The sequence below is a fragment of the Monomorium pharaonis genome, chromosome 1 (assembly GCF_013373865.1).
Source record: "Monomorium pharaonis isolate MP-MQ-018 chromosome 1, ASM1337386v2, whole genome shotgun sequence".
NCBI classification, from domain to species: domain Eukaryota; kingdom Metazoa; phylum Arthropoda; class Insecta; order Hymenoptera; family Formicidae; genus Monomorium; species Monomorium pharaonis.
The window spans coordinates 14,451,669-14,473,712 of NC_050467.1; the positions used below are offsets into that span (position 1 = coordinate 14,451,669).

At 33.9% G+C, this 22,044-nt stretch overlaps 3 protein-coding genes across 4 annotated transcripts in view; all 3 read left to right on the forward strand.

Moving 5' to 3' along the window:
* LOC105832308 (TATA box-binding protein-associated factor RNA polymerase I subunit B) overlaps window positions 1–7,740 on the forward strand; it is a gene marked incomplete at its 5' end in the record, with an annotated part of 50,416 nt that extends 42,676 nt beyond the window's left edge. For both annotated transcript variants that reach the window (XM_012673129.3, XM_036294173.1), the window contains 2 exon segments: window positions 5,873–6,313; window positions 6,401–7,740. In XM_012673129.3, coding sequence (XP_012528583.2) covers window positions 5,873–6,313; window positions 6,401–7,547 — 1,588 coding nt within the window.
* Window positions 3,362–5,418, forward strand: LOC105832310 (isoaspartyl peptidase/L-asparaginase-like). Its single transcript, XM_036294265.1, has 2 exons — window positions 3,362–4,706; window positions 4,866–5,418. Exons 1-2 carry the CDS (start codon window positions 4,469–4,471, stop codon window positions 5,177–5,179), a joined length of 552 nt encoding a protein of 183 aa, XP_036150158.1. The 5' UTR covers window positions 3,362–4,468; the 3' UTR covers window positions 5,180–5,418.
* Window positions 7,741–16,171: 8,431 nt separating the features above from the next.
* Window positions 16,172–19,041, forward strand: LOC105833367. Its single transcript, XM_036294361.1, has 3 exons — window positions 16,172–18,090; window positions 18,231–18,281; window positions 18,617–19,041. The coding sequence occupies exons 2-3, from the start codon at window positions 18,261–18,263 to the stop codon at window positions 18,980–18,982; spliced, it is 387 nt and encodes a 128-aa protein (XP_036150254.1). The 5' UTR covers window positions 16,172–18,090; window positions 18,231–18,260; the 3' UTR covers window positions 18,983–19,041.
* Window positions 19,042–22,044: the final 3,003 nt, after the last annotated feature.

Below are 22,044 nucleotides of genomic sequence, written 5' to 3' on the forward strand. Positions count from 1 at the left end.
TCAAACATTTAATAAATTCATATATTCGTAAATCTACACGGAGAAAATTTTATAGTAAAATTATGTATGATTTATTATTTATGATAGTAACCACGAACTGTAAGAAGAAATTTTAGAGAATTATATCATATAAGTAGTGTAAATATTATCGTAATTTGATGAAGAACATAATAAAAATTTTCATAATTCCTCCTTAGCACGCGTTTACTACTTACCAAGTAATTTTTACCACACAGTTTTTTCCGTGTATTATAAGTCTATCACAAGGATTAATTTTATTAAAAATATAAATATCCTCGTTATTTAATTTTTAATTAAGAATATAAAGTTGAAACAAATTAAGAATATAAAGTTGAAACATTTTATTTGGTTGTTATTTCCATTTTAATCGATAAAATTTTCTAATGTTGTTTAAAGAAGGATAAATTTGTTTTTGAGCACATGATAATAGCTTCTTTTAAAATTTATGACAATTTACGACATTTAAGACTATCACCAAAAAAAATTTTTTATTAAAAATAATCATTATTTATTAAAAAAAAATAAATTTAGTAATTGCTTCTTTAAGCATTAGAACTGATATTTTTTTGTACATATGTATGTACACGTACACATTGTGCGTAGCCATTGCCGCTTGTTGTAACAACTCCCTCCGCGCGCCGAGCAATCTCAAGGTTCAAGCGCTAGGGAGGGGCGGCCGCCGCGGTCGGGCGCTCGGCGTGCTTGCATTTGCCGGTAGGCCGGGCTAATACAGAAAATTTTACAAGTCTATAACTCGTTAACTATTGTGAAAATGGAAAAACGATGAGGATTTTATGTTCAGCTTAATGCGCTCTACCTGCTTATAAAAATTGCATAAATCTTTACCAAACACCCTGTATATATATACAGGGAGTCCCAGAGCATACTGGTCACTGTTCATAAAAAGGTAGATGGGATTGAGATGAACATAAAAGTTCAATATTGTTGTAGGTTTGGTCTGCTAATAATCGAGATATAAATTTTTTTAATTATGCGAATGAGAGCGCGCCTTGCGCGCCGAAAGAAGGGCTCGAGCCGCTCGAGCCATAGCACGGCCTACTGTTTCAAGCATTGGCTGCCGGCGGCGGCGGGGGAAAGAAGGAGAAGCGTGGCGTCGTCGCCGTTCCCACGTCTCGCCGCACCGCGCCTAAGCTCGCGTCGATGGCTGCTACGCACACTCACGATTATATGACGAGATTATGAATTATTAATAAAAATAGGACAAATTCAAATCGTAATAAATTTCTGTAAATAAGAAAGTTGAAAGAGAGAAATCGATGGAAACGTATGGAACCTGCAAATAATATAATATTTGCCGCAAATTCTCTCATCGTTTTTTATGGAACATTAAATTAACGAAGATTTATCACGATTGATTCTTTATACATTCTCCTTTCGTAACCATCTTATTAGAAAATTACGAAATGCACGAAATACTATCCCTAATATGCACTCTTTGTAAAATAACACGATAGAAAAATATTCACGTTTGATCTAACGACTTCAGGATAAATTATTCGATGCGACTTCTACGGTAATTATAGGTAATTAGAGATCAATGTTATGTCAAGTATCGTTAGTATGGTTAACTACAAAGAATTTTCTCTTGTATATGATAGAGAACTTCGAGTTTCTTCTATCGTTAATACATTATGAGTCACTGAAAATCTGTCGTAATTCATAATGCAATTAAAGGTAGAAGAAACTCTGAATTCTTTTATTCATTATTTAATTTTTTATTTACTCTTGATTTGTATATAAAATTGAACTTTGTACTTTTATACTTTGTAATTTAGCAGGAATATCTTTCCCTCTAAAGTATTTACAGAAACACGATAAACGTCATTTTCAACAACAGTTCCAATCAATATTATTAGAGTTTCATTAAATGTCATAAAATTTTTTTAACAAGATTACTATTTTTTAACATTTTTAACATTAAACACGATACGACACTCAGAAAAAAAGTATTGTGCTGATTATTTATCGCAGTTTTAGTGATAATTTTTGATAATTTTTTTTTTTCGATCGTGTGTAACACTAAAAATATAAAGAAATGATAATTGTTAAAACTTTATTCAAATTACACATAATGAAAGTAGAATAATACAAACTAAAGATGTTGTTAAACGTGGTAATATTTATTGTATTTGTGTACTACGTAGTGCTTGAGAGGAAAAGAGAGAGAGAGAGAGAGAGAGAGAGGGAGAGAGAGGTGTCATACTAAAATGCGCGAAATATCATAGTATGTTACATTCTTTGTTATAACACAGAAAAATATTCCCTCTTGATGTAACGATTTCACGATAGCTTAGGCGCGATGCTACGATAATTATGCTTAAAAATTAATGTTCAATATCATGTATTGTTAACACAACAAAGGATTTTCTTTTATAACCATAGAAAACTTACAGTTTCTTCTACCTTTAATTGCATTATTAATTACGACAGATTTTCAGTGACTTATAATGTATTAACGATAGAAGAAATTCGAAATTCTCTATCATATACAAGAGAAAATCATTTCTAGTTAACCATACTAACGATACTTGACATGACATTGATCTCTAATTACCTATAATTACCGTAGAAGTTGCATCGAATAATTTATCCTGAAGTCGTTAGATCAAACGTGAATATTTTTCTATCGTGTTATTTTACAAAGAGTGCATATTAAGGATAGTATTTCGTGCATTTCGTAATTTTCTAATAAGATGGTTACGAAAGGAGAATGTATAAAGAATCAATCGTGATAAATCTTCGTTAATTTAATATTCCATAAACAACGATGAGAGAATTTGATGCGGCAAATATTATATTATTTGCAGGTTCCATACGTTTCCATCGCTTTCTCTCTTTCGACTTTCTTATTTACAAAAGTTTATCACGATTTAAATCTGTCCTATTTTTATTAATAATTTATAATCTCGTCATGTAATCGCGAGTGTGCGTAGCAGCCATCGACGCGAGCTTAGGTGCGGTGCGGCGAGACGTGGGAACGGCGACGACGCCACGCTTCTCCTTCTTTCCCCCGCCGCCGCCGGCAGCCAATGCTTGAAACAGTAGGCCGTGCTATGGCTCGAGCGGCTCGAGCCCTTCCTTCGGCGCGCAAGGCGCGCTCTCATTCGCATAATTAAAAAAATTTATATCTCGATTATTAGCAGACCAAACCCACAACAATATTGAACTTTTATGTTCATCTCGATCCCATCTACCTTTTTATAAACAGTGACCAGTATGCTCTGGGACTCCCTGTATATATATATATATATATATATATATATATATATATATATATATATATAGAGAGAGAGAGAGAGAGAGAGAGAGAGGGGGGGGGGGGAGGGGGGGGAGAGAGCGGGCGAGCGAGTGAGCGACGGACGATATAATGCCGAACATAGTCGAATCGTGACGGAACTGACCGAAGTTCATGGACTCTCCCCTTACCACGGTCTTGAATAAGACCGTGCCCTTTACCGCAAAAATCAGCTACTCCTCTCAAAAGGCTCCGTCTGCGTACTCTATGTTAGTCTATGATGGTCATCATGGTAAAAGAATCGTTACTAAACTTCTGATCTCACGGAGTGTTCCAATTTACGCACACGGCAACTTTATGTTCAAAGTTGCACTACGCAATAAATATAAAAGAGAAAAATTAAAAAAAAAGTTTTTAGGAAACTATAAACATGTGAAATGTTATCGATAATACATTTACTATTATTCAAACTGTGCAATTTGTAAGAGAAAATCGTGCAAATAAAACGCTCGTTTTTGACGAATTTGTTCTTAGCAGATTTTAATTCTTGGTGACTGAACCGAGAGGAATACGTTAGAAAAGCTATTTCTGAATTTTATTTTGTTTTAATCGAGGTTTGTTTAAGATTAATGAAAAAAAATATTTTTTGTGTTTTTTATTAATAAGTATTCAGAAAAAAATCGATTTTGGATAATCTTAAATAATTACAGTAGAAAAAATAAAAACTGAAAATGACATTTTTCACGATAACTTAGAAAATACAATTAGGGGCCTTAACTTTTGAGGAAGAATTTTTTTCAATCACGAAATGACAGGCCAAATATTACTTTGAAACTCGCCGAGGGCTTTTAACATGCTTTCTCGGTGCTATTGCCTTTTAAATATAAAAAATGCAAGCAAGAATTAACTTCAATCTGATCTCTTTTCATAACCGTAATTATGAAGTTGGTTTAATGGTTATGGATGGATCTCATTGGACCCGCACTTTATAATTGAACGCTAACTTTTTATTGCTCACATGAAATTTTAGCTTAAGTGCCCAATGTAAACTAGCTTATACACATAAATACATAATTATATTTATCTGTCAAATAATCTCAAATTATTCGTATTAAATTAATATACATGTAATTTATAGATTTTATACAAAAATTCATCTAATTTGATATTAGATATAATTATTTAAATATTATGCAGTGTCGGTGTGAAAACTTTAATGGTCCATGTGTATTTGTACATGGTGATGTTGAAAATTTCCATGATGCACTAATTATTGAAAAAACAATGAGTTGTAAAAATGCAGCATTGGCTGGATATCAAAGTTTGTTAAGCGGCGCAAGTTCTGTACAAGCTGTAGAAATTACATTATGGTGGTTAGAATGCGATGAATTCTTTAATTGTGGTTATGGATCAGTTGTAAATAACATAGGTATAATATAATATAAAAATATAAAAATATTACTTAAAAAAGATATATATACATATATATATATATTTTTTAAAGTACACACACACACACACACATATATATATATATATATATATAAGAAGAAGAATTATATATAGTATATCATGTTACATAAAATAGGAGATGTACAAATGGATGCAAGCATAGTAGATGGTTTTAAATCTGAATGTGGATCTGTAGCCGCTGTATCAGGTGTAGAGCATCCAATATCTTTAGCCAGATACGTTTTAAATAATTTTCCTAATTCTATCATAGTAGGGAAAGGTGCAAAAAAAATAACTGAATATACAAAATTAAATTGGGTGTCGAAAGAAAATATGATGGCACCTATGTCATATTTAGCTTACGATAAATTAAAAGTAACGGACAGTTCCATTATTAATTTGGATATTGAAAATCATCATTTATTAGAAGAATTAGCAAGTAAACTATAGAGATACAATATTTTAGAAAATTATTTTTATATTTCTTCTAATTTCTTCTATATTTTTTAATCTTTTAAAGAAAATATTGCCAATACATGACTTTTCTATATAGATAACAGAAGCACCGTCGGATGCATAGCTTATGATGGATATGCTATTGCTGCAGGTGTTACAAGTGGTGGTTTGAACAAAAAATTAGTAGGCAGCGTAGGCGATTCTTCTGTGTTAGGTTGCAGTACATATGCTAATCGAAATGTAGGATGTTCTTTAACAGGTCATGGAGAGTCTATTATGAAGCTTGGTTTATCAAGAATTATTGCGAACGATATTGAACGAGGATACTCCTTAAGAAAAACTTTAAAAAAAAATCTCAATTATATGTCAACTAAATATAATCATCCTTTTGGGGGTATTATATTTAAAAAATCTGGGGAATGGAATGTATATTTTACATCACACAAAATGCCATATGCTATTATTATGAATAACTGCATGACTTTTGGTGCAGATTTAGGTGAAAAAAATGTGGAAAAATATGTAGATTGTCAGAAACATTTTTCATGCAATTGCAGTTATCCTTTTGTAAATATATCCTTTTGTATTGCAGTATATTAATTTTTGATACACTATTATATCATTATATCTATTTTATAAATTTTTTTCTTACTGATGTAATGTTTTCCTAATGTTTTTTTTTTTCAGTGCAATTAGTGACGAAGATATCTGTGAAACAAAACTATTTAGTTTTCGGGAATGGCAGAAATATGTCGAATGTAGAAGAATCGTCTTAATTAACAAGCACTGTCCTACAAAATTAAAATTTGATGCAAATTTACCAGATGTCAGTGGTTTATATATTAAATTTTTAAAATCTATTGGTTCTAAGATAGACAAAGAAGAACCTGAGACAATTACGCATAAACATTTGATACCACATGAACTTATTCATGCAATGAAACAGTGCATTACCAATGTAAGTTATATTGATTCACCATTGAATGAGGTAAATGAATTTCTTCCGACATTAACGCCAAATCACTCATATCTTCAACAATTATTGGAACATCCACTATACGATCTTCCGAGTATACTTCGAAATGACTTTTCGATTACAAAAAGTGAATACTTAACAAAATCAGAATCGTAAGTAATACAGAGTATTATTTATAATTTATTATTTCTATAAAATATTATAAATGAGTATAATTAGTTATCTCTTTTTTATTTTAGTATTTACAAATTATTGATTTCGCAACACGATATTCAATTAAATTCTGTTGATTCAAATTTGCACTTTATTGAAAAAACTGTACCACTTTTTGAGCAAACAAAAATCTCCAGCATAAAAGATTTAAAAGAGGATATTGCAGTAGAAGATTTTGTGGCAGAGAATACGAAAAGTGTTACGAAAAAAGATCTTATTAATTATTTACATAAAAAAATACCCTGTCGATTTAAAATTGATATTAAAAAAAGGCAGTACTACGACAATGCTCGAAATACAATGACAAAAACACTTCCGTTAATCAATGAATCTGCATTAGTCCATGAATTTATATTTAATGAGATTTTTTCAGATGGTAAATTATTTATCTCGAGTAAATGTCCAGATAACGATGAAAGTACAGATGATGATGTATGCTTAAAAGATATTATTTTTAAACAAACGGAATCATACAAGTTTTATAAAATGTACAATATAAATCTTTCAAGTATAGAAAAAAGAGCTATGTTTAAAGATTCAAGCTTGAAGAAACGGAAACGTAAACTTGTTCGAAATATGCATGGTAAATTTGTTAAACAAAATAATACTTATCTTAATGTGGAAAGAAAGAATAATCCAAAGAAAGATGTTTGTGCGGAGGAAACTCAAGTTATTTCAACAGCAGACACTTCCAAAATTGAAAATATAATATCGAAGATACCTGATATTTTAAATTTAAGCACTAAAGCATCTGTTTTTGATTTTATTCAAATTAAAAGTGATGTGGATGATCACTCCGATAAATCTTGTAAAATGTTCAAATCAATCATCAACGAATCTTTTTTTACTTCAGATAAAAAATCAAATAACGTTCTTACATTATTTAGATCTTTTAAAGATTATTGGATGTATCACTGCAATTTTAGTCGTGTGAAGCCCAAGAATTTTAAATTACTCAAAAGAATGTTGCCGAGGAATTTTCGATGGTTACTACATGAATGTGCGAGTATCATCGAAATGTCAATGGAAGACTTGTATGAAGAAGTGTGCCTTGTCGAGGCTTATTATGCATACGCTTTAGAGCAATCCAAAATTTATTTGTTGAATGCAACAAGCAAAACTGAAAATTATAACAACCAAGCATGCATTAATTCAACTTTGAAGAAATGGTAAACCAAAAATAACGGAAATCATTATGTATTGTCAGATGTTTAACCGATATGATTTGGAATTTACGCAGCAATACTTGTAATATATCAATTAAAAAGTTTTTTAATTTATAGTAACAATTTTTTTACACATTTCTACATGTATAATATTAAATTAACGCTATCAACAATAAAACTACTTTTGTTCAAAATAAAAAGGATTTATTTTTTTTTAATTTAATAGATCTTTTTTTAAGAATTAATACTGGACTCTTATATACATACTAACTTTTTCATGTGCATGAAGTAAGAGCTTTTTCGCCGCTTCGCGCGGGTGAAAAAGCTCTTACTTCATGCACACACACATATATACCCAGGTAGCAAGGTGTCGTCTAATTGACGGCATTTTTTGGTCATTTTATGACGAACCAGACGTCATAATGTCGAGATAAAATGACGTCTAAATGTCGTAAAACTGACGTACATTTGTCTCATCTTAACGACGTCATATATTGACGTCAAAAATACGTCATTATTTTCACATCATTGACGTCATTTTTAAGAAGCTAGTATCGTACATTTGATGGTATTTTATTGTTATTTTTATGACAAAACATAGGTTTTTAGATTACATTTAATAAAGACGACAATTTAACGTCATTTTTATGACTATCCCAGGTAGTAAAAGCTGTTATTTTGACGTTTTATAAAATATTTCGGATACATGTCCTATATATGCAGTACTTGCATTATGAAAATATCGAAATAACATAATTATAATGTAAAAAAAAAATTTACGTTGTTTCTCAAAAAGTATCGTGACCCACCACACCATAGTCACATTTGGAATTGCCAAACTTCCGCGGTCACCCATCCAACTCTGAACCGCCGTCGATGTTGCTTGACTTCGAAGATCGTACGCTACCTAGCACTTTGTGATGATTCATGAACACTTGATGCTCATGAATACATATTTGTTATAGATCAGTTCAATAGATGCGAGAAACATGAAACTTGTAGTTAACTAATATTTTTATAAATAAATATAAATTTACAGTTTTTTTCCTAATTTTTACATATGCGAAATAACATGTGGAATAACTTATAAAAATATATTTTTGCTTTGTTCTTTTGATAAAGCTAAATTATACCTCAGATAGAACGCAATATTTATAAAATACTTATAATAGTTATTTAAATATTTTATAAATATTTATCCAAATATTTTGTAAATATTTTTGTGGTCTTAGATTTGACAAATCATAAAGATTTATCATAAATATTATAAAAATATTTATGAAATATTTATAAATATTTACAAAATATTACTTATACAAATCTTTATCTTTTATTTACCATAAATATTATATAAAATATTTAGTCTATATTTTAATATGTTGAATAAAGATTTTTTTCTTCGTATATATAAAATATGTGTAAATATTTATATAATATTTTGAAAAAATAAATATTAATAAATATTAATAAACATTTATCATAAATATTATGTGCTGTTTGGGATGATACTAAAATATTGATAGTATTAATTATATAAAATATATTAATTTTAATAATGTTGTTTATTAACCAATCTTTAAATAATGATTAATAGCTATAGCAAGGTGTCGTCCACTAGACCTCAATAATTCGTTATTTGAGGTCAAGTCGTCAATTATTACAAAGAATTATAGTTAACGTCAGTAATTAGTCACTAATAAAATCTTATTAATACGTCGTAAAATGATCAATTAACTGACGTTATTAATTAATCAAGAATATGACGTCGGAAATACGTTGTAGGATGGATAAATAACTGATGTAATTAATAGGTCAAAAAATGACGTTACTATTACGTCTTAATTTGGTAACATGACGTCCGTGACCTTAAATGACGAATTATTGACGTCACCTTGCTACCTGGGTAAGTACCGCGTCTGTTTGTCCGCGGTACTTGTATAACATTGAAATGTAAGCTTAATCATTTCTATGCCCATCCATTTGCTTTTGGTATTCAAATTTTACATTTTTTGATCAAAAATACACGCCCGTGTGAGTAGTTCGTAGAAATATAAACTAACAAACATGCGTACTTATTGTATAATACAAAATCATTAGTGGTGCCATTTACATCAGTACATCATACCGTATTCAAGCATGATCTTGTCTTATACATGTTTTTACCATACTTTTTATAATGATGATCATGTTATGTAACCCTCTTTATAATGAAAATCCGATTCAATGAATCCATATATAGGTTGTTTCGTTTAAGGACCTACATTTCTTAAAGTTACGCCAATCATTTATGAAACACTCTGTATATGGTAAATCCAAGCCCATGGCAAACATCTTCGATTATTTCCGAATAAAATGAGACCATTTGCATATCGTATAATACACAGTCATTTGTGGTGCCGTTTACAACGGGTTCCGTACTCAAGCGTAATCTTATCTAATACATGTTTTTACAAAACTTTTCATAATAAAGATCATGTTATAAAACTTTCTCTATAATAAAAATTTGAATCAATTTATCCATATACCGGTTGTTTCACTTAAAGATCTACATTTCTTAAAGTTACGCCATTCATTTATGAAACACTCTCTTGTATATGGGAAATCCAAACCCATAGCTATCATCCTCAAAAAATTTGGAATTAAATGAGATCATTTGCAAGTGGTTCAGGCCACAAATGACGTTGTAGTTCGCGGTCATACAGATAAACGCATATCCGTTACTAATCTTTATAAAGAAAATTTTGGAAAAATCCTGTTTATGTAAAACACAAACCCCTAATTTTAATCCGAAAATTAAAACAAAATGAGACCAATTGCATGAGGATCGGACATCAAATAATGAAAATTATCGCGGACATTTAGGCCGGAATTCATAGTCGAATCTTATTCAAGTTCCAGCTTAAGCACGATCTTGAGACGTCAATGCTGTTGTTTCATTGGTTAAGTAAGTCTCAAGTCGGCTCGAAGCTAGACTTAAGACAATGCTTGAGCTTAAGATCGGTCTATGAATCCCGTCCACAGCATACAGACAACTGAACTTATATACATAAATTTTTGTAAAACCCTGTATTTGCAAATAACACCTTTTACATTGATTATTTATTTATTTATTTCAATATACAGGTTGTTTCATAAATGTTTGGCGTAACTTTAAAAAATGTAAGTCTTTAAATAAAACACCTTGTATAGGGAAAATCCAATCCCATGGCAGCCTTACTCGTTAAGTTTGGAATAAAATGTGACCATTTGCAAGACATTCGGGCTACAAATGACGATGTTGTTCACGGTTATGCAGATAAACGTTTATCCGTTATTAATCAATATATAGTTTTTGAAAAATCTTGTATTTCGAAAAACCAAACTCATAGCATTAATTCTCGTAAAATTTGGAATAAAATAAGATCTTTTGCATTATAATCGGACCACAAATGACGGAGAAGTTCATGGAAATACAAACTTGAGTCATTTATACATATATATTTTTGCCTATCATTTTTGAAACACCTTGTATTTGAAACATTCGAACCCATAGTAGCCATCCCCGGTACAAATGCTAAATTTTGAGACAAATTGCAAGAGGATCGGCCCTCAATTGACGGTGTAGTTCGCGGGTAAACAGACTTCAGTCATTCATACGTATATTAAAGCCTATAACTTTAGCCGGAGGAGTTTGGTGGAATACAAACTTTAGTCCAAAAAACGTATATTTTTGCCTATCATTTTTTAAACAATCTGTTTTTGAAAAATCAGGTGTTTTATTTAGGGACTTATATTTTTTAAAGTTACGCCAAACATTTATGAAATAACCTGTATATGGAAATGAATAAATAAATAATACATTTTAAAAATGTATTCTATATATTATTGGTAATAATTTTTGTATCATTTTTAAATGTTTATGAAAAATAATTATATAATTTTTAAAGAATACTTTTTGAAAATAAATTTGTAAAATATTTATAAATATTTATAATAATATTCTGTGCTATCTGGGTAATGTCTGCTAACTTGACGCTTAATAAAATTTGTTAATAACAAAAAAACTTATTATCGAAATGTTTAAATGTTTTTCCTCAACTTCCCCAAATGATTCCCAAATTATATGTATATATAGAAAAGAATTATTCAAAAACGTTCAATTCGTCTGCTAACTTGACGGTGGTGGGAGCTCTGGGCAGCAATCATGTAACTTTTTTCTTAGGGCAAAAACGTGAAAAGTGAAAAATTTTATGTAACTATCTTTATTGGTGTCAAATAGAAAGAGACAGTAACTTGAAACTTTTCACTTTTCACGTTTCCGCCCTAGGGGAAAAATTACATGATTGATACCTTGCTGTTCCAATCATGATAAGGATACCAGGTGAACAATTCCCGTGGATCATAGACTAACGTAGACGGAGCCTTTTGAGAGGGGTAGCTGATTTTTGCGGTAAGGGGAGAGTCCATGAACTTCGGTCAGTTCCGTTGCGATTCGACTATGTTCAGCATTATATCGTCCGTCGCCATAGAGCTTGTATTAATGGAGGGGCCATTGCTATATGCCGGAGTCCGCGCGAGGAGAATCGACAGAGACATGAATATATTCTCATATATTTTGTCTCTTTTCGTGTTGGACATCCCCATCACTCCGTTTTTTAGAAGGAGAGAAGCGCCACATAGGGTGCTTTCCATTTAGTAACACAAGTTGATACAAAAATTCTATCTTTTTTTATGTTCAATGAGTAACAAAGATAGAACAATACTTGTGTCGACTTGTGTCACTAAATGGAAAACACTCATATACGAGCAGTACGACAGGTACGAGCCTACTTACTTGGTGTTTACTTGAGCCTTGGGCTGTTACAATTAGTACAAAAAATTTTTACATACGAAAGTAATACTGTGCATTCATTAATTGGCATGCATCTTTTAGATTCAAAATTATGTATCACTTAATGAATGCACAGTGTTATCTTTGTAAGAAATTTTTTTCGTACGAGTTCGAGAATTGGGCCTCAGATTGTATAGTTACGAACCTGTTCCCACACGAAAAAAGACAGAATATCCACCTCTCTGTCGATTCTCCCCGTGCGCGTCGCGATGCACAAAGGCCCCCCCCATTAACTCTAAGAACACATTTGACGGAAAGTCAGCAGAAAGTCGATTTTTAGAAGTCAACTTTCAGTCGACTTTTAAAAATGACGAAAAAGGGTTCAGAGGGTTAAAACGTGATACTTACAAAATCTTTCCACTCCCGAACCATAGCAATATGATGGTCGGTGTGGTAGTGTCATTCTCCCTGTTGCGATCCAAAAGCATAGTGCTGAATTCACCATATTCGATAATCGCAGCTGGAATGCACATGCCTACGAAGCAACTCAGTACGATGCCTAATGCGATCAGCGTCAACTCGAACCACGTTGCGAATCGAAACTGACAAGTCCAAAACATTATAATTTCAAACATTTGCTAGTCACAATAGTTTGGAGAAAAATATCGAAGTCAATGAAAAGTCGACTTTTATAAGTCAATTTTACCACTTTCAATCAATCATTCAATAATGCTATCCAATGCTATTGCTCTATCTGCGTCATTTAATAGACGTAAAAGATTTCGTGTCTGGACCGACAAGAAAAAGAGGATCGACGTCGTTACTAATCCATCGGAAAACGAAACGTCTGCCAAATTATAATATTTATTGAGTTATCGTAAATCACAGATGATTTAGGAAAAAGAATATCACCACCATAATAATTTGTTTGAAACAGGAGGTTCAGAATCGCGATGATAAAGCAGCAAAGTACGTCTATTTCTCTGACGTTTCGATAATTCCCGAAAACTCCGAAAATTTCCTCATATTTGACAGGACGAGTTAAATATCTACTCATAACCTTAAAAATATACTTCCATCAAAAATTTCTGCATTTTCAATCTGGGGCTCTATTTTGTACCGGCTACCGACAACTATCCCAGGTAGCAAGGTGACGTCTAATTGACGGCATTTTTTGGTCATTTTATGACGAACCAGACGTCATAATGTCGAGATAAAATGACGTCTAAATGTCGTAAAACTGATGTACATTTGTCTCATCTTAACGACGTCATATATTGACGTCAAAAATACGTCATTATTTTCATATTATTGACGTCATTTTCAAAAAGCTAGTATCGTACATTTGACGGTATTTTATTGTCATTTTTATGACAAAACATAGGTTTTTAGATTACATTTAATAAAGACGACATTTTAACGTCATTTTTATGACTATCCCAGGTAGTAAAAGCCGTTATTTTGACGTTTTATAAAATATTTCGGGTACATGTCCTATATATGCAGTACTTGCATTATGAAAATATCGAAATAACATAATTATAATGTAAAAAAAAATCTACGTTGTTTCTCAACAAGCATCACGACCCACCACACCATAGTCACATTTGGAATTGCCTAACTTCCGCGGTCACTCATCCAACTCTGAACCGCCGTCGACGTTGCTTGACTTCGAAGATCGTACGCTACCTAGCCCTTTGTGATGATCCATGAACAGTTGATGATCATGAATACATATTTGTTATAGATCAGTTCAATAGATGCGAGAAACATGAAACTTGTAGTTAACTAATATTTTTATAAATAAATATAAATTTACAGTTTTTTCCTGATTTTTACATATGCAAAATAACATGTGGAATAACTTATAGAAATATGTTTTTGCTCTGTTTTTTTGATAAAGCTAAATTATACCTCAGATAAAACACAATATTTATAAAATATTTATAAAATATTTATAATATTTATTTAAATATTTTATAAATATTTATCCAAATATTTTATAAATATTTTTGTGGTCTTAGATTTGACAAATCATAAAGATTTATCATAAATATTATAAAAATATTTATGAAATATTTATAAATATTTACAAAATATTACTTATACAAATCTTTATCTTTTATTTACCATAAATATTATATAAAATATTTAATCTATATTTTAATATGTTGAATAAAGATTTTTTTCTTCGTATATATAAAATATGTGTAAAATATTTATATAATATTTTGAAAAAATAAATATTAATAAATATTAATAAATATTTATCATAAATATTATGTGCTGCCTGGGATGATTCTAAAATATTGATAGTATTAATTATATAAAATATTATATTAATTTTAATAATGTTGTTTATTAATCAATCTTTAAATAATGATAGTAGCAAGGTGTCGTCCACTAGACCTCAATAATTTGTCATTTGAGGTCAAATCGTCAATTATTACAAAGAATTATAGTTAACGTCAGTAATTAGTCACTAATAAAATCTTATTAATACGTCGTAAAATGATCAATTAACTGACGTTATTAATTAGTCAAGAATATGACGTCGGAAATACGTTGTAGGATGGATAAATGACTGACATAATTAATAGGTCAAAAAATGACGTTACTATTACGTCTTAATTTGGTAACATGACGTCTGCGACCTTAAATGACGAATTATTGACGTCGTATTAACGTCACCTTGCTACCTGGGATGGGTGTTTACGATAATGGTTATCCGAGTAATTTTCTCTAGGACCGAAATATATGATAAGCACAACCATCTACTATCATCATGATTCGTGACAACTCAATGCTGTCCGGTATAGCCAAATCATCACGAGCAAGTTGCGAGTTGCGAGTTCCGTGAGTTTGTAGCAGGTAACCTAAAAAGTACGACATAAATAATTTGATTATTACAATTAAAAATAATGTTTTTAATGTATGATAAGATTATTAACTTTAAAATAGTAATTATATGTAACACAATCATGTATTTTTAAAGTATTGTCTAAAGTAATATCAGAGATTATTTACAAATATTTATTTTGTCTATCAAGTTTCTATCATAACGGTATTATTTCAAAACCTAATATAATATTTTAATTAAACATTGATTCTCAATAAATGTTATTATTTATTATTAACTAACATATATATTAGAAAAGTCATCTTTTATTAAACGGATGGTGTTAACACTTTGAAACAAATGAGATAAATTATGTAAAATTACTAAATAAATCATTATTAATAATATTTTTTAGATTACAAGTAAAATAAAAATTTAAGTATAAATATTTTTCTTTCTTGTAACAACTGTTAATGATAAGTTGCATGGTGTTATCATTATTTAAAAAAATCATGTATCTTTATGTATAAATGTTATGCATGAATATTTCACTAATGTGAAACTAATAATAATGTTTACAATAAATTTTTTTAATTTGTAATACAAGTGCATAGTAAATTAAGATATACAGTAAACAGATATACGTTAGATATGCGTTAGATATACGTTATAATAGAAACTTGATAGACAAATTAATAAATAAAATATTTGTAAATAAAATAATCTCTTTAATATTACTTTAGACAATACTTTAAAAATACATGATTTGTGTTATATACTATTTTAATGAAGTTAATAATCTTACCATACATTAAAAACAGATTATTTTTAATTGTAATAATCAAATTATTTATGTCGTACTTTTTAGGTTACCTGCTACAAACTCACGGAACTCGCAACTCGCAACTTGCTCGTGATGATTTGGCTATACCGGACAGCATTGAGTTGTCACGAATCATGATGATAGTAGATGGTTGTGCTTATCATATATTTCGGTCCTAGAGAAAATTACTCGGATAGCCATTATCGTAAACACCCTATATCGGTGTCGTTGTGCAGACTTTGCCATATAAAATATCTACGCAACGACACTGAAGTTGTCGATAGGCAGTACAGAATAGATCCCCTGCATAGAAAGTTGACTGAAATCTGACGTTTAAAGTTGACAGAAAGTCAACTTTTCGTTATGACGAAAAGTCGACGTTTTTTTTGTCATTCGCCGACTATAAGTCGACTAAAAGTCGACTTTCATCCTTAAAAAAGTCGACTTCAGGCTAAGTCAAGTTTCGGTGAAGTCGACTTTTTGCTCTTAGGGAATACAAGCTCTATGTCCGTCGCTCACTCGCTCGCTTTCTCCCTCTATCTCTCGAATGGCCCCGTGGGGAAACGATGCTAGTTCAGAAGCTTTTATCTGCACCGCCTGCACGCAGCGCCCGTGGAGGGGACCCCCACTCTTTGGACTGCGCTGAGAAGACAGTTCGAGTGAGAAAGAGACGGAGCTAGGAGCAAAGGAGACGGCAGATGTTTCCGCCGCTTGACGTAATCCGAAGAGTGGGAGTCCCCTCCACGGACGCTGCATGCAGGCAGTGCAGGCATCGTTGAACTCACTGGGGGTAGTCGCTTGCAGTTGTAACGTCCCAGCGTCCGGAAAATTTTGTCCAAAAGTTTTCTCGCGAAACTTGTCCAGATGCATGCGCGCTGAGTTACCTTACTCAGTAATGCGTTTCTATGGCTCATTTTTACTTTCGTTTAAGTCGTCATTATATAATAATAATTCAAATATTAAGCACTTAATCGTACTTTAAAATTACGTACATATATATATAAAAATCATATATTACATATATGTATACTTTAAGTTATCTAGCATTATTTTAACTCTCTTATCGGTACGAACGCATAGGCAATCGGATCGTTTAAACTTCTAAATTCTTACTCTCGTATTGCTTATGGGTTCGTCGAGGATTAATTAACTGTAAGATAAATAAGAACCGGATATTTGTAAAGGCCCTTGCACGTGCACTGTCGGATGATTAAAGAAATGATATCTCGTCAACTGAATCCTCAAAGATTCAAACGGAACGGTTCTAAAACAAAATCTGCTATTATCAACACGACGGCGACAGGATGTCGCGCCTAAAGAAATACAATACGAAATTAATCCGCGTAATATCCGGACTGCGTGTCGGAAGATCAGGTGAACCATAGCTAGGCATTTAACATAAACAGTTCGTAAGATATATCCATTTCACGTTGGCGACGAGATGTCGCGCCCAAGAAATAATTAAGATTGATAAACCGGCGAGATATTTGGTAGTGAAAGCGATCCTAGCCGAAAAGTATCCCGGATCAAATGATCGACGAAATCCTAGACGAGATATCTCCGATAAACATCCGCACACGTGCAAACGGTCTCACGCGCCTTATCAGCGACTCCCGAAACTCGGTTCCCGCCAAGCCGCCGAATCACTCCCACTCTTACCGACTCTTGCGCTTCGCGCGTGTTCCCTACTCCGGAGCGCTAGCGGCCGCTGAGCGCAGCGCCGATTTTGCTCGATCCCTTTGTCCGCGCCCTATTTAAATCCGCGCACAGACGCCGGATCATTCATTCATTCATTCATTCATTCATTTCACTCAGTATTTTTTTCGACACTCGTGCAGTACCAATTCAGCGATTAAGTCAGTCCTTAGTTCTCGGTCACGCGTCACTCTTCAATCTTCAAGTTATCTGCAACCTCTCTCGTACTTCGCGATCAACTCATTGTTAATTAAGTTAACCAGTGCGTGCTCCGACAGACTGCTATCACCAACATATCTCTGCGACCATCTTCAACTGTCAACCCACATCAACCATTTAACTATTAGTGGACCAAACTATTGCTTCAAACTATATTATAACTCGTGAGTACTAATTAATTATTGTTTACTTTCGCTCCCTAGAATATTTTCCGAAATTGAACTGTGCCATACTATAAAGAATCCTTTCGATAAGGATTAATTGTCGGCTTCATTTTCCAAATAATTATAAACAACTCCTCTAGGTACAACCCTCTCCCCTCCCTTGTGCCGCGATGAATTCTACAACACCTAAAGTGAGTAGACTCAGTGATTAAAACATCGTCGGTGAAATTAGAAAAGCCGGTATATTCGTGCTCAACGAAACTGTAGATTCCGCTAGCGAGCGTTCTATCGCTTGCCAGCGACATAAGTGAACAAAACTGTAGATTCCGCTAGCGAGCGTTCTATCGCTTGCCAGCGATATAAGAAACAAACCATAGATTCCGCTAGCAAGCGTTCTATCGCTTGCCAGCGATATAAGTTAGTTAATTATTCACAAGCACGAATATACTCGACGGCCCTAATTTCCCTTGACGCAGAAAGATGCTTAACTAAGCGTTCACTCGCTTAACCAAGCGTTTATTTGTAGACTATCAAGAAGAATCGCCACCGCGCTGGGAAAAAGAAAAGAGCAAAAATCCTCAAGGCTCAACAAAAAGCCCTAGAGCGGGCTTTCGAGGAGATTGAGAATTTCGTGGGCTACCCGCTGGAACACACCCCCCTTCCTCCTCCAGTCACAGACGCTCTGCCAGGAAGAGCAATCTCTTCCCTTGATCTGTTCCAAGAAGACACCGTCCCTTTGGAAAACTATAACCAGTTAACGTCTAACGCGCCCGAAATAATCACGCTTAGCGATTCCGATCACGATTCTCCGGAGTTGGAACCTTTAGATCCAACTGCGGAATACCATAGCGATGCAGTAGCACAGATTATTATATTTCCTCCAGAGAATTAAATAATACATGTAATAATCCTATACGTTGTTTTATTAATAAATATATACATATATATATATATCCAGATTCATTAATCTTAACTACATCAAGGTCATACTAACCAAATCCTACAAGGTTTTCCATCGGCAACAAGCTCTCGCCATACCCGGGTAGAGTTCGTGTAAGCGGGTTGCCCGAAATTTGAAAGGAGAGCTCCCGCGTCGGTCAGGCGACCGAGGCGTCGCGACGCACACATTGAGAAGAAATATCCCTAGACCCGGACGTTACACAGTCATATCACCGAATTATTAGTTGAATATTATCGAGCGCGTACTCGAATTCAACCGAAGTTCATGGAGTACTTTTTCACCCCATAGACTTACGTAGACGGAGCATTACCTATCACTTAAGACGAGAGGGGGCTGATATTCGGGATGAAGTAGAGCGCATGCGCGCCGTGCGAATGTTTCGTGCAATGTGATCAAGTTTACTATTGTAAAAATGGTTGGGGTTGTTTCGTCGAATTTTGCAATAATTCGACAAAGAAGGGCTATACAATGCAAATATTTCCAAGAAATTGTGAACGTCGTACAACATGGGCAAAAAATGTTGGCCGTAAAAATTTGACACCTACGAATAATTCATTTCTTTATGAGGTTAAGTATCATGTTCATAACAAAATTACGAACAATTTAATTTAATAAAAGTTATGTCATAAAACTTGATTTTTATCTTTAATTTGTATAGTGATATTTATTTTTCTTATTGTATGTAACGTATATATTGTATGTTCTTATTTATTTTTATTTGTATTTTTGAATTATAATATTACGGATAAGATGTGTTTCAAATATAAGCGGGAAGAGACAAAAATTTTCGGACCAATCAAAAGTGGCCCCCTGATGGCCAGTCTCTGATTAGAGGGTCTCTAGGGTGAAGAGGTATTCCATGAACTTTGGTTGAATTCGGGTACGCTCGATAATATTTGACTAATAATTCGACATATGACTGCAAGAGAGAGAGAGAGAGAGAGAGAGACTGACTGACTGACTGACTGACTGAGCGTTTATTTATGTTCTAGGGCATAACCCTCTAAGAACAGTCGTTTAGAATACATAGTCTGAGTGTGACGTGAGTCGTGCAATAATATTAATAGTAAACTTACAAACTAGTAGAATAGTAGGTAGCATATGATCATGAAACGTTGCGCATAAAAGTGATAAGCAGAGCTGAATATACATAATTAGAGAAATGCGCATTAGTAAAATACATAAGTAAAGTAAGCATACAAAATAGAGAAATATACATACAGGTTATAGTGAGCAGGAAAATAAATTTTACATTATTATAGTGAAAACGCAATAGTATAGTACATTAATAAAGCAAAAATAAGCGTGAGAAACATATAATGTGCATACGGATAATTGGGCAGACAAAGACATAAACCACGTGCTTAGGAATGAGACATGCGAACGCCTTGATGCAGTATATCATTAAAATAAGGTAAGCATGAGAAAGAGAGAGAGAGAGATCCAGCAGCTAGATCCGCCCCTCGCACATCGCACAGCAAATGGTCGAAGAGTTCCCTTCGAAAAGATATCCAGCTGAATCCAGTGTTCTGAGTGTAGCGGGAAGGGAGTTCCACAGAGTGGATGCAGCATCCCGGAAAGAATGCTGAAAGGTGGAAGTCCTACAGCGTGGAACAGCTAGATCCGTCGGTGACACACGCAATGCAGCACGTGAGACTGTGCGAGGCTGCAAGTTGCTAGCCAAGTAAGAAGGACAGCCAGAGCGCATTATTGTGAAGAGTAGACAACCGATCAGGTAAACTCTTCGACCATCCGCTGACAGCCATCCCAAGGAGTTATAGTATTGCGTCACATGTTCGTCTCTTTGGAGGTTGAAAATGAAGCGCACGCAAGCATTTATCAATCGATTGAGCTTAGTCTTTTGCTGGCCAGTAAGATCCGTGAAGACTCCAGCGCAATAATCAAACAAAGGGAAGATCAGGGAGGAGACGAGACGAGCACGCAAGGCGGTAGAGAGACAATTTCGATAGGCTTAAGCCTCCATAAAGCACCATTGACTCTACTAGATAAGATCTTAATATGCTCCGTCCAATTCAACGTGCTCGTAAGATATATGCCAAGACTGACTGCTCTGTCCACCAGCTCGATCTGAGTATACCATCAACAAATAATCGAATGTCGTGCGCTTTCAAGGCATTAATGTAACGCGCGCTGCCCAGCAACAATGCTTTGGTTTTACTGGCATTTAAGGTCAGATCGTTCAGACGTGACCAGTGAACTATGGCTCCTATGTCCTCCCTGATCTTCTCTAAGGATGCCTGGAGTTCGCTTGGTAAGAAATGTAGGTAGATCTGTAGATCATCGGCGTAGAGAAGATGGTGGCAGTGCCTTATGGAAAGACTCAAATCATTTATAAACATGGCGAACAAAAGGGGGCCTAACACCGAGCCCTGAGGTACGCCGGTGGAGATTCCGGCCAATGAGGAGAGACCATCAGATCCACGCACATACTGAGTTCTGTCGGCAAGGTAAGATTTGAACCAGCGGAGGACAGAATTTGAAAGGTAAATTTTGTGAGTTTGTGAAGGAGGAGGTCATGCTGTACCGAATCGAATGTCCTCGAGAAATCGAACAGAACGAGCATTGTAACCGACCTACGGTCGACTGCAGCTCTGACGTCGTCAGTCAGTTTGATGAGCGCAGTTTGCGTGCTATTACCACACCGGAAGCCGGTCTGTAACGGGTCGCGCAACTAGGTCGGGCGCAGCAGCACCATCACAGCCCGAGATGAAAAACCAGACTCCAGAGCACCGACACGACCCGCGAGTGCAGTCTGCTGGTCCTTAATTTGCTGCGTAGATGTCGTCAGGGCGTCGGAGAGAGAGAGAAAGAGCGAGAGAGAGAAAAAGAGAGCGCGAGCGAGAGAGAATATGACTGCAAGAGGGAGAGAGAGAGCGAGCGAGAGAGAGAGAGAGAGAGAGAGAGAGAGAGAGAGAGAGAGAGCGCGAGCGAGTGAGCGACGGACGATATAATGCCGAACATAGTCGAATCGT

Coding starts and splice junctions, on each gene's coding strand:
- LOC105832310 (XM_036294265.1), top strand. CDS start 4,469: ATGCAGTGTCGGTGTGAAAACTTTAATGGTCCATGTGTATTTGTACAT. Junction 4,707..4,865: donor ATCAGTTGTAAATAACATAG/GTATAATATAAT, acceptor TACATAAAATAG/GAGATGTACAAATGGATGCA.
- LOC105833367 (XM_036294361.1), top strand. CDS start 18,261: ATGAATTCTACAACACCTAAA. Junction 18,282..18,616: donor TGAATTCTACAACACCTAAA/GTGAGTAGACTC, acceptor GTTTATTTGTAG/ACTATCAAGAAGAATCGCCA.